The following is a 12,888-nucleotide window of genomic DNA, read 5'->3' as shown; positions in this document are numbered from 1 at the left end:
GTGGGTGATGTTCACCCAGTTTAACTCAAACAGCACCAAAGTATAAAGACACACTGTCAACAGTTCAAACACCCTTTTATAAATGTTGTATTTTGCAAGCTTTTGATGGATTCAAGAACCAGATTTTGTAGTTTTGAGTGACCCAACCAAGAACCACCACTGCTGTATAAAGGTTCGTGACACCACTCACATAACATATGTTCACTTTTAAGGATTAATTATTGACAGAATTGATATCGTATTATTATGCAACACATATTGCAAGCACTGGCAGCTATCTGACCATCTGATGCAGTTTCATGTTAGCTGATTGTTGTCCCCATGAACATTGCACATGCACATGCACATGCAACATGCATTACAATATATTTGTGTATATTTATATGAGCATTTTTTAAGAGTTTATTTACCAAACAAAAGAGCAGGAAAAACATGTGTTTTGTGACACTTGAGAGTGACACTGCGTGAGAGCAAGACTGAGGCCTGAGGGAGGGTTTACCATGTCTTCCTATATGCTTTGTCATGATGAGAGGAAAATCCTTTAACTATATGCTGCTGTTCTACTCAGGTTACACTGATCCTATTCAGTGTTCATTCACAAAATGAAGTCCTTGAAGAACAAAAAAAGATATTTTCTAACCGCAGGTTTTTGCATTATCATAGAGTACAGAGCATTAATGGTTTACAGTAATGTTATATTGTAGGAGCAGCAGTATGTGCTCATGGTAGACTATAATTTCAAACACTGTAACATTAGATGGCTGCTACCAAGAGTTTTAGACAAGTACAATCCTCTACACGTTTCCTTTTTTTATTTTTTATTTTTTTAGTTTCTTTTATTTAAACCCCTTCTTTGAGTTATGATGATCTTTTAAAAAATATATATAAATAAAATAAATATAAAATGTATAGTCAAGATTATAATTTAAATGATGCATTTACTATAACATCTTTCAACAAAATCAAGTAACACGTGAGTAACCATGTTGACAGTATCTGTCATTAAAAGTTGTTTTTTTTTTTCTCCGTGCAGCCTGGTTGCACACCAAAGCCTCCTCATCTTCTGCAGGTTGTGATTGGACCTTTTGTCTCGTGGTTGAATGCATTAACAAACTCCAGGGATTTGGTGTTCTACATGTACAAAACAGGCACCTGATGACCTGTGCTAACAAAAGGTAGAAACTTCTCTTGTGACATGAATCTTACATAGTTAGTCCATTATTTCTGTCTGAGCCAATGTGTACAATGAACCGGTAAATAATAGCTCATGGGAACTGGGCGTTTTTGCGTAAGTTCAGAGAGTTAAAAAACGTGAGCCACCACCACATATGATGTTCTGTCACAATTTGTACCACCTGATGAGGCTTTGTACCTGGATTATTCTGTTAAATAACCTGTTTATTGATTATTTGATTTTGTATAAATCCTACTTTTTTATTAACTTATTCTGAATCATCTGTCGATCAATCAGTGTCACATGAAATCATAATTACAGTGAAATGTAATTCTGTCAAGTCCTTTGATTTGTGCATTGAATATCTGGGGTAGAAACTCTTCCTGAGCTTCACAGTGTTGGTCTGGTGTAGTCTGTACCTTCCTCTCGAAGGCAGTTGTCCAGGTGGTTGGGATCCTTAATGATTCTTCTGGCCTTATTTTTTCAGCGTCTGGTGTAAACATCCTTTAGGCAGGGCAGAGCAGCACCTATAGTATGTTCAGCTGTACGAACCACTCTATCAAGGCCTTGTGGTCCTGTTCGGTGCTGTTTCCACACCAGACCATGATGTTACCCGTCAGGACACTCTCGATGGTGCAGGAGAAGAATTTCCTCAGGCATCTCAGGTAAAACAGTATCTGCCTTGCCTTTCTCACCACTGAGTCAGTATGCAACACCCACATCAGGCCCTCAGCGATGTGGACACCAAAGTATTAGAAGCTGTTCACCCTCCCCACCAAGGACCTGGTGATATTAAGGAGGGCAGAGTATAAAACCTTCTTTTCAAAGTCCTCTATCATCTCAAGTTGTTGTCCTGACACCAGCAGGCCAAGTCCTCTATTTCTTTTGGGTCATCCTTTTCATTGTTATCTGTGATCAGGCCCACCACAGCTGAATCGTCCGCAAACCTGATGATGATGTCAGAATCTGGAGTGGCTCCACAGTTATGTGTACAGGGAGTACAGCAGGGGACTCAAAACGCAGCCCTGGGGTGCTCCAGTGTTAAGGATGAGGGTGGACGAGGTGTGTCTGTCCACCCTCACCACCTGAGGTCTGCCCATGAGGAAGTCAAGGATCCACATGCACAGTGGGGTGTTTAATCTCAGGTCCTTGAGCTCTGTGCTGACCTTATCATAGAGACCGCAGAGAGAGAAATCACGTCAAATTAAATTATACTTGCAAGTGACAAACAAACAAACAAAATTGGCATTTTTCTTGTCCATCTGGTATTGTACACTCAGTGGTCACTTTATATGGTAAAAATGCTAACTGTGTGAAATGTGTCAACAAAAACTGACACACTTAAGATTTTTTTGTTTTGTTTATTATTGAGGTCATAGGTTCAGGTGATATGTCCAGTATTAAGGGAAGTACCATAAATACAAAGGACATTTGTCAATTAAAAACAGTTCTCTGTTTTATAGTTTCCCATACTTGAGATCAGTGTATAATCATGAATAGAGAAGATACTGCAACCTGCAAATTAGGATTACCTGTGTCTCACCTATATGCCTCTTCTTACAGTCATTATGCACACATCCACCCGCCACGCCCATCCACACAACTTGACATTGGTACTCTTAACTGACCCTTTGTTAAAAGTCTGTGAGAAAGATAAACACCTTTGTGGTTGTATCAACCAAAATTGAGTGTTGACAGTTGTCCCTGACATTGTGTTGACATCAGGTACAGAGTTGTCCAAACTACACTAAACAAAAATGTATGCTCCCATTGTTCACAGGTTTAAGTTACAGGTCTAAGCCTTTTTTTATGCACACAAACTTTTTCTCTCAAGTTCTGGTGACAACAAGGACGGGACAACAAATCCGTGTTCGTGAGTGCTTCTCCTTTTTGACAGGTGTGGCATGTCAAGATGCTGATTAAACAGCACCATTACCACACAGGTGTGCCTTGGGATTGTCGCCTTTTAAATGTGCAGTTTTATCACACAACACAAAATTTGGTTTGTACAATGAAGAATTTCTGCACAAACTACTAGAAAGCGGGAGGCTCATCTTACTGCTCGTCGTCCTTGCCCCGGTCTTGATGTGACAGAGGCAAGTTGGCGACATTTGTGGCATTGTATTGTGTGATAAAACTGCACATTTTAGAATGACCTTTTTTGTGACCACCCAAGACACACCTGTGCAGTAATGATGCTGTTTAATCAGCGTCTTGTCGGGTGGATGGATTATCAGCTTACTAACACAGATTTTAACAAATTTGTGACCAGAATTTGAGAGAAATTAGTCTTTTGCATGGACAAAAAAAATAGGAGCACAAACAAAATGTTTGCTCAACGTAGATCTTCCTTAAGACCAAATTAAGGTGATATTCAAGAGGTTACAAAATCGGAAAAACACATACAGTCAAACGTGACTCTGTTTCATAATTCTACTCAGTCTCTTGTTTCTGCTTTGGGTTCCCATTGGTCATGACACTCTATTGTCTGGTTTGTGTTATGGGTTCAGGGAGTGGCCAGTTTGCCTTTCATAACCAGAGCTGGAATAAATAGACTGACAAGATCCAATTTTCGACAGCACGGATCCCAACACTCTGCCACAATGTAAGTACAATTACATTGTCCAGACTGTTTTAGATGGAAATTCTTGAGTAGAAATTTCCTGTTTTATGAATGAATGCTTTCACTGGATAAACAAAAGTGGGTTGGTGTGTCTTTGTGAAAATACTTTTAAATATGTGTTTCAGGATTTATCTTTCAGGGCTTGTTGGCTTTCTGCTGGTGCTAACAGCTGAGGCCAAAGTTGGGTAAGAAATCTAAATTTGATACTCGTTTTTATTAGATTTCTGCATTTGAAAAGTAAAAACTGGCAGCTCTGTTACTCCTGTGAGTCAGGTGTAGAAGCAGATTCTTGGATATATGAGGAATTGGAAGTTATAAATCATTTTTACCCTGGCACAGATGATTACTGCTATCATATTCAGTATCTTTTTTTAATGTCTGCATCATGCCTTTTTTAATAGTTTCCTCTCTTACTACACAGAAACTCCTCTCAGTTAGAGTTCTGTAGTGAGACTAAAGAGTGCCTGCTGTTTGATCTGGTCTGTGAGACTGAGGACTTTCAGGTGAGTGTGTCTGAGAAGGAGAGAAACCTGTTCACATTTGTTGTGCAAGAAACTTTGAAAAAGCCCACTCCTTCTGTGTGTGTTTCCATGTCCCTCAGGTCCGTCACTATGACTCTGTGAAATGGGTTTCAACTGACGAGACGTCCTACTTCATGGATATAGCAGCGTTTAGAGCATTCAGACGACTTTTTGAATACATCACTGGTGCCAACGAGAATGGTGCGTCATTTATATGTTTCGTTTAATCTTTTATTTTAAAAGGATGTCAACAGAAAAGCACAACCGCACAATGTTTACATAAAAATACAGTGGTGCAACGCAACAGAAACTCATTGTAACTCATTCAGTTTGCAAGAAACTAGTATTTGAAACCATTTCCCAGCTTCTGTTTGTGGAGCAGCTAAAATTAAAATGTCCTATAATTACTGTATTTAGTTGTGAGCAGCGAGCAGAAACAGTTTGGCAGTTTCTTGGATATTCAAGCCATAACATTTTGATTTTATGTTGTATTTTTCCTCTCTGTGACATCTCCAAGAAAAAAAATAATAATTGTGTTTTCTTACCTTCAGGAGAGAAAATTGAAATGACTGCTCCTGTTGTTATAAAAATATCTGAGGGCATGTACTTCTGGCAAAAGGGCACCTACACAATGAGTTTCTTGCTGCCAGCTAAACATCAGGCGAAGCCCCCCAAACCTACTGATGAGCAGGTAAACTTCCCTGACAATGGTTGGAAAAAAAACACATCAGTCTTTACTTCTAAATGCTGTGATTGTGTTTGAATAAATTCAGTATGAAACTTTGCTGACTTGCAGGTGTACCTCCAAAAGATGCCAGCAATGAAAGTGTATGTGCAGAGCTACGGAGGATGGATGACGAGCTTTTCTGACAGAAACAAAGCAAGCAGTCTCTCCGCTGCCCTCGACTTACTGAAAGCAGAGTACAAAAAAGGCTTTCACTATGCTGTTGGATATAACAGGTAAATAAATCACCAGCATTTTACCCAGTCTAAAAAAGCAAAGCAAAGAAAAGCTTTTAATATTTGGTGATTTGATATTTTGCAGTAAAACACTGTGCATTTGTCTCTTGCAGTCCAATGAAGCTGTTTAACAGGCACAATGAGGTGTGGTATGTCGTCGACGATGACCCAGTGTGTTCCAGCAGTGAGGAAGAGGACTGAAGCAATGAGGGCTTACAGCAGATGGTGCATATGAAGAGATTTTGCAAGGCAGACATTACGTCAAGTGTCATATAAATAACCTGCCAGTGAGAGCACACATTTTAAAAATGCCATTGAATTTAATACACTACGTAGTACTTGCAACGATGATTTTACACAAGCTTGTTTTCTGCTCTATTCAATAAATTTACCCTTTTGCAGTCATTTTTTGGTATGAAAGGTGTCGTCTTTGTCATGAAATTTGTCAAAAGCAGCAGGATTGACAATAGATGAAACCTGTCAACGCGTCTCACTCCAGTTTAGACCTGTTTTTCTACAATACCACCAGATGGCACTACTAAACTCAAAAATACCTCCAGGATTACACATACTGCCTGTCACTGCAAGCTTTTTTTTGGTGACATATGTTGTTGAAGATTTAGCCTCTAAGAGAAGTGAAACAGTGTCAAGTGTCAAAACCCAGACTGGTGAAAATAGCAGGGGGACTGTTTTATTGATGAATGCCATAATCAATTTACAAGCTAATGTGCAGAAGTCATAACCGTCCACCCTTGAACTGCACTGTTTTTGCGTCACTGTGCAGCTTCATCAAAGCAACCACTGTCCAGATTTGGCTGTTGAATGGCACCTTATCATCTCAAGCACTGCCTGCGGATGTAGAAGAATCTATTCACTGTGTGTGATTTAAGTAACTGACTAACATTATACTGAGTAAAGTATTTTTTTCTGATTGTACTGCCCTTGGTAACACTTTATTTGGAGAGTCTGCCTACAGTTGACGGAGCATTTGTAACATTTCTCAGAATAATTTAGTTGAACTTAAACTATCCACTTAGTCTATGCTGCATAAGTCGAGCAAGTAGTTCAAGTTGAATTGAATTATTCTGTGAATAATTAGGTATGTTCATGAATAGTCACATATTCTCTCCATATAATCTGCAAAACACCTACAGAATACAGCAAAAGTGTTCAGTTTAAATTTATACGCTGTTAAAATGTTACAAATACTCTACAAACTACCTGTAGGTAGACTATCTGCTTCTTTTTACCTGTGCTCCGACACGTTTCAGAGGGAAATATTGTAGTTCTTACTTCACTACATTTAAATTTAAAAACACACGATCAGCGTATGAAATAAAATTCATTGCTAAAGACTGATCCAGTGGCTCCCAGACTTTTTGGCCTGTGACCCTCACTAAAATAAAAGTATTCAGTTGGAGCCCTTTATCACACCTTTCAGATGTATGTTAGTTGTTATAAGTTACACTAAACATCTCAGCTGTCACAAACATTACAAACTTTATTTTGTCTTATTTACCATCTCGTGTCAGACCCTGAGTTTGTGAACCATTGGACCATATGTATACTTTATATAAAGTAGTTAAAATCAACTCTGCCCTTGTCAGTTCCAACAGAAAGGTGCTACCTAAACATTGATGCAACAGTATTTAACAATATAATAATGCCACATATAATAACATATCACTCAAAGATGACAGGGTACTTTTACCTTTGATCATTTAAGCACCTCTGTACTGTTACTTAAGATTTTTTAATAAAGCACTTTTACTTGTAGAGTATATTTTACACTGCTTTACTGGCACTTTGACTTGTTCTTTCACACCTATAAATTAATTGCAATGCTACAATATGTAAAAATAATAATAGTAATGCCAGCTTAACATGAAATCTGAATGGCTGTAGTTTTGGCTGTGATTACAGACACACTTCAGTGGACTCTTATCTTATCAGCTGAGCTCCAGGACAGCTCAGTGATACTGGAGTGACTTCACTACAGTAACACTGCAGCAGGTGGATATCTGACTGTCCCCCATGCAGGGGCCGGTTGGCTGGCTGGCTTGCTGACTGACTGACTGGGTAGGAGTGCCAGTCAAGAGAGGTTTTATGACACTGACAGTAGATCGAAGTCCACTTGTGGGCTTCAAACAACCATCAGTCCACCGGGGCTGTTTGGCCTGTCAGCCGGCCTTTCTCTGGCTCTCCTGCGGTGTCTGTCTGGTCTCTGCGACAATGAAGATCCGGCTGGGCTGACTCTGAAGCTCAAGTACCATCAGCCAAAATGGACCTACCTAATTATCACCCACAGCAGCCACAGCCACTTGTACACCACCCTGGCAACTATCCAGAGGATCCTATAACTTTGGAAGGACCGTCAACATGTGAGTATAATCTAGGTAGATGGTGCCCTTGTATACAGCTTTCAGAAGATATTCTTTGAACTTTACATTATTATAAAGATATCAGTGTTTTAAATGTCTTGTTTTAAAGTTCAGAGTTTAAAGTGTAGCAGTGTCTGACATTGTGTAAAAAAAAAAAAGTGGTGCAGAAATGTTATTGATCACGTCTATGTGGAAATCCACATTTGTAGAATTAAAGGCATGAAAGTGGTTCATCGTTTTACTACAGATTTTCATATGGGAGACTGGTTCTTGTGGAGGTCATAACCCGTAATCGCTGGAAATTATGTAAGGGTCATATCTCTGATCATCGTCAAGCAAATCATGTTTAGTGATAAGGTAGTCTCTAACAGAGGGATAGTCATGTACTACTCGCTATTCTCTCAACAGCTGAGCAATAAACCTCGTTAGATGACACACTTATGTCAGCAGCGCTCGACCGCCAGACATATTATCAATTCAGAATCTTCTCTGTGGCTGATTTAAAGGGATAGTTCACCTCAAAATCAAAAATACATAACTTTCCTCCCAGCTGTATGGCCATTTATCAGTCTTGATTGTTTTGGTGTGAGTTGCAGAGTGTTGGAGATATCGGTAATAGAGATGTCTGCTTTCTTTCTAATATAATGGAACTAGACGACACTCGGCTTGTGGTGCTTAAAGCGCCAAAAAATACATTTGAAAAAGTCAACAGCAATGTCTCTCTCCAGAAATCATGACCCAGTCACTCAAGATAATCCACAGACCAGCTGCATGTAGGAACTACTTTCTTTCTACCAAACTACACCCCCCAACCGTATCACTGCAAAGACGGAAGCTTGCATCTATTCGGGGATTAGAGGCTCGTGCTTTTGACAGCGCAAGATGTAAACATTAACAAAGTCCTCCTCGGCTGAGCTGTAACATTAGCTAGCTCAGTGGTGCTGGGTGAGCTAGCAGTAGATGCACTCTTCCTTTTGCACAGTGATAAAGCTGGCAGTTGTAGTTTGGTAGAAAGAAAACAGTTCCTACATGGTCTGTGGATTATCTTGAGTAATCAGGTCAGAATTTCTTTAAAGAGATACTGATGTTGTGTATTTTTTGGCCCTTTGAGCACCACAGTCCAAGTGCCATCTACTTCCATTATATTAGAGAGCAGGCAGACATCTCTACAGCCAGTATCTCCAACACCTGGCAACTCACACCAAAACAATCTAGAGTGATAAATAACGCTACAGGTAAGAGGAGAAGGATATATTTTTGATTCAGGGTTAAACTTTCCCTTTAAGATATTACCTGCACCGAGAGGATGAGATGTTTGTGTCACACTGTATATTTGACATTCAGTGTTAATTGTGGTGTCTTTCTCCAGCCCAGGAATTAAAGACAGAGCCAGACAGCAGAGCAGATTCAGAGGAGAGCTGTCCCATCTGTGGAGACAAAGTATCAGGGTACCACTATGGGCTGCTCACTTGTGAAAGCTGCAAGGTAAGAGATAGGGGTTTGACCAGTCCATGGAGAAATATTTATCCTCAAACAGCACCACAGGATACCATGGTGTTGTAGTATAGACCAACTAGCCATAGCCAACTACTATAGAGCTAAGGTAAATTATGTCTGTAACTATAATGATGCATATTTTATACTGTCAGAGAGTGAAGCAAAGTCTCTCCCTCTACAGGGCTTTTTTAAACGCTCAGTGCAGAATAACAAGCATTACACCTGTGCAGAACAACAGAGCTGCCCCATGAACCTTTCGCAAAGGAAACGTTGTCCTTTCTGCCGCTTCCAAAAATGTTTGGCAGTGGGAATGAAGAGAGAAGGTACAACTTGTATTCTGCTCTACTGCTCTTGTGCTCCACTGACATTCATGTTCTTTTCTCCCATATGACTTATCTAAAAAGTCATAAACCAGTGCTGTAATGACCCAGATTATAAATTATGACTTTGTATCTGAGTCCTCACAGTGGAGTGGGCATATTGTTAGTTTTATAAACAAAGTCATCTAAGGTAGGGTTTGAAATCTTGTGGTGAAACTTTTGTAATTTGTTACATGTTGTGTCAACAGCGGTAAGAGCAGATCGTATGAGAGGTGGCAGGAATAAATTTGGCCCTCTGTACCGGCGGGACAGGCAGATGAAACAGCAGAAGGTGTATCACCAGGCAAACACTGCTCCCTACAGGATTAAGATGGAAACTACTCAAACACACCTGTCCACAGCTCCAAGTGACCCTCACCTTATCAGCAGTCACACAAGTGCTCCATTGTCTTCTGATGCTTTTCATCAGACCCACATGTATCCCCCTGGCATAGGGCAGTCAGGTGCGCCCATGCCTCTGGACTGCACCATGAGCGCAGACAGGGTGCTCACACCTCTACCGCTGCCCTACCCTGGACTGTACCACTGCACCTTCCCTGGATACTTCCAGGAGAAAGGAGAAATGCCTTTTAGCTACAGCCCGGCTCCTTCAAACTATACAGTGCACCCAACTCAGAACAATTCATTCACACCAAGAAGCACACCAGCATCATCCCCCTGCTCAACGCCAAGCTCAGTCACCCCGCAGCCACCCCAGGCTTCCACCCAAAACCCAGACACCTCTTCATCAGCCCCTCTTACACCCAGCTTCCTAAGCCAACTCCTGGAGGGGGAGCCAGATGAGAGCCAGCTGTGTGCCAAGGTCCTCACCACTCTGCAGAGAGAACAGGCCAACCGAGGCAAACATGACCGCCTTAATACATTCAGCATCATGTGCAAAATGGCTGACCAGACTCTGTTTGGGCTTGTGGAGTGGGCTAGGAACAGTACACTCTTCAAGGAGCTCAAGGTAATGAAACATGAAATTATAAAGTTACGTAGACCTTTTTGCTGTAATGGAAATTGGCTGTGTGAGCAGACTCCTTACTGGAGGTCAAAGATCACAGCATTTAATTTGTAACTACATCAGATCAATTTTTTTTATGCCTCCCACAGGTGGAGGACCAGATGGTGCTGCTGCAGAGCTGCTGGAGTGAGCTCCTTGTCCTGGATCACCTCTGTAGACAGGTGGCGTATGGCAAAGAGGGCTGCATATATCTGGTGACAGGACAACAGGTAAAGTTAACAGCACACAATGACGAATTTCTACGAGCATCAAAAATGTCTTTGGATAGAACATTATGTGTTGTTTTGTTGTTCTGCTGCACAGAAGCTTTCAGTCTGATCATCACCTTTCTTTCATTCTGATGCAGATTGAGGTGTCGACCATCATCTCCCAGGCAGGAGCGACACTGAGCAGCCTGGTATCAAGGACCCAGGACTTGGTGTCCAAACTGAAGGGATTCCAGCTGGACAGACATGAGTTTGTCTGTCTCAAATACTTGGTGCTATTCAACCCTGGTGAGCTTTTCCTTTTGAAGGTCTAGACAATTTATAGAAGACACAAATCCAATGTGGCCTTTTGATCAACTTTGTGACCCCTCATTTGTACATTTTGTCAATTTTAGGGGGAACAGGGGATCTTTAGGGTGAGATTACAAGTCAACAGTACAGCGTCAAGTTTTTCTAGTCATAACTATGCAATAAACATTGTGTTTTGGTTAAATACCTGTTCGAACTTTGAAAGTTTAGAGTATATGTATTGGGGGTTATAAATAGTTGCAGCACTGTTTTGGTTAATACCATTTGTTACACAGATTTGGTGCTAAATGGAAGCAATGATTTGTCAAAAATGGTCAAAAATCCTTCCAAAATACCACAGTAACACACCAAGACCTTGAGGAACAACATAGAAAAATCTATGCTGTGATCTGGACCTTTGGAAATTTCTGTAAGAATTGCATGTTTTGGCGACGGGATGGCAAGCACTTCTGTTTTGGAAACTGACTGAGAAACCTCCTTATTGTCATGTCATTGACCTATGAAAAGCACCGAGGTCTCTAGTTTGTGGTTTCAAAGTCTCATGAGGCTGTGATTATCCCAAAGGTCAGAATAAGTCATTGTATAAAGAGAGGACAAGTTTCAAAAATGACCTTACTACACTGTAATGGCTACCATGGGGGCTAACAACATCACAGACGAATAGAATTAGGCTCATTGACTCCACAAGACTCTCAGCTTTCCAGTTATACCCAATTTATACAATTCCAAGACTGTTTAGGGACCACAGTGTGCAGAAATATTCAAATACACAACTTTTAGAATAGGCAAAAATAACACATCTGTACTTCGCGAGAAAAACTGCATGGTACTAGCATAAAGTTGGCATGTCTGCAAATGGGAGACTTGTGGGTTTCCACAGAGACCATTTCCATTCAGATATCTTGAGGTGAAAGGTTCAGGGACCTCTGTGAAAATGGTCATGCCAGTTCTCCCCTTGCCAAAAGTGTCAGTATCCTCAAAGAGTGGAAGAGGCTTAAGTCATGCATGCAGCTGCCCTTAGCATTGAGGGTGTGTACATGTATATACTGTGTACTGATGAGAAACCTGCCACTTATCTTCTCTCTGGTCTAGATGTGAAGTCACTGCAGAACCGCAGGCAGGTGGAGCAGACACAAGAGAGAGTGAACAGGGCCCTGATGGAGCACACGCAACAGAGTCACCCAAGGCACTCAGACAAGTTCGGCCAACTGCTGCTCCGGCTTCCTGAAGTACGCAGCATAAGCTTGCAGGTTGAGGAGTATTTGTACCAGCGCCATCTTCTGGGAGATTTGCCCTGCAACTCTCTGCTCACTGAGATGCTGCACACCAAGCACAACTGAGGAGATGCTGCTGTATATTCAAGCCCCGGTGGCAAAGCTTGAGTTTACTGCTGTGAATTTTTGTACCTACTTTTGGCCCTTCAGACCCAACTCATATTGTTGTTGCAAGTAGTAAACTGGCATCCTCTCTTAAAGATCAGTACTGAAGGGTAATTTTATAACATCTCATACTTTGCTCAAGTGCCCATTATTAACAGTATTACCACAGCCAAACAGCCCAGTAAATATTTGTTTCTGTCAGTATTGTTGGACAGATTTAAGATCCAAGCACTACCATAATGTTTCTAATAGGCAGAAAGTGCTCAGCTGTGTAAAAACAGGTGAAAAATGCATCATTGAATAAATAAAAGTGGTTTCTGGATGTGTCGGTATGTACTCAAAACCCATAACTGCATTAAAGGTCCAGTGTGTAGGAATTAGGGGAATGTATTGGCAGATATGTAATATAATAAGTATGTTTTCTTTAGCATATCATCATCTGAAAATAAGAA

At 40.8% G+C, this 12,888-nt stretch overlaps 2 protein-coding genes across 3 annotated transcripts; both read left to right on the top strand.

Annotated features, from left to right (window-relative positions):
- The first annotated feature begins 3,690 nt into the window (after nt 1-3,690).
- Nucleotides 3,691-5,683, top strand: soul5 (heme-binding protein soul5). The gene is made up of 7 exons (XM_050068891.1): nt 3,691-3,779; nt 3,923-3,982; nt 4,219-4,300; nt 4,399-4,519; nt 4,870-5,009; nt 5,115-5,278; nt 5,392-5,683. Coding segments are annotated over exons 1-7 (657 nt in total). The 5' UTR covers nt 3,691-3,777; the 3' UTR covers nt 5,480-5,683.
- Nucleotides 5,684-7,325: 1,642 nt separating this feature from the next.
- On the top strand, nt 7,326-12,763 carry nr5a5 (nuclear receptor subfamily 5, group A, member 5). Of its 2 annotated transcripts, none has more exons than XM_050068848.1 (7): nt 7,326-7,659; nt 9,034-9,144; nt 9,338-9,479; nt 9,725-10,485; nt 10,632-10,751; nt 10,889-11,036; nt 12,150-12,763. In XM_050068848.1, the coding sequence occupies exons 3-7, from the start codon at nt 9,404-9,406 to the stop codon at nt 12,395-12,397; spliced, it is 1,353 nt and encodes a 450-aa protein (XP_049924805.1). In that variant the 5' UTR covers nt 7,326-7,659; nt 9,034-9,144; nt 9,338-9,403; the 3' UTR covers nt 12,398-12,763. The 2 variants fall into 2 exon arrangements, with proteins under 2 accessions (XP_049924805.1, XP_049924804.1); XM_050068847.1 differs by having other exon boundaries at nt 7,327-7,659; nt 9,029-9,144.
- Nucleotides 12,764-12,888: the final 125 nt, after the last annotated feature.

The sequence above is a fragment of the Epinephelus moara genome, chromosome 18, assembly GCF_006386435.1.
Source record: "Epinephelus moara isolate mb chromosome 18, YSFRI_EMoa_1.0, whole genome shotgun sequence".
Lineage (NCBI taxonomy): Eukaryota > Metazoa > Chordata > Actinopteri > Perciformes > Serranidae > Epinephelus > Epinephelus moara.
Note: the sequence above shows the minus strand (reverse complement) of the source record. Positions and strands in the feature narration are given on the sequence as shown.

Coding starts and splice junctions, on each gene's coding strand:
- soul5 (XM_050068891.1), top strand. Junction 4,301..4,398: donor GTGAGACTGAGGACTTTCAG/GTGAGTGTGTCT, acceptor CATGTCCCTCAG/GTCCGTCACTATGACTCTGT. Junction 5,010..5,114: donor CCAAACCTACTGATGAGCAG/GTAAACTTCCCT, acceptor GCTGACTTGCAG/GTGTACCTCCAAAAGATGCC.
- nr5a5 (XM_050068847.1), top strand. CDS start 7,560: ATGGACCTACCTAATTATCACCCACAGCAGCCACAGCCACTTGTACAC. Junction 9,145..9,337: donor TCACTTGTGAAAGCTGCAAG/GTAAGAGATAGG, acceptor CTCCCTCTACAG/GGCTTTTTTAAACGCTCAGT. Junction 10,486..10,631: donor CACTCTTCAAGGAGCTCAAG/GTAATGAAACAT, acceptor TGCCTCCCACAG/GTGGAGGACCAGATGGTGCT.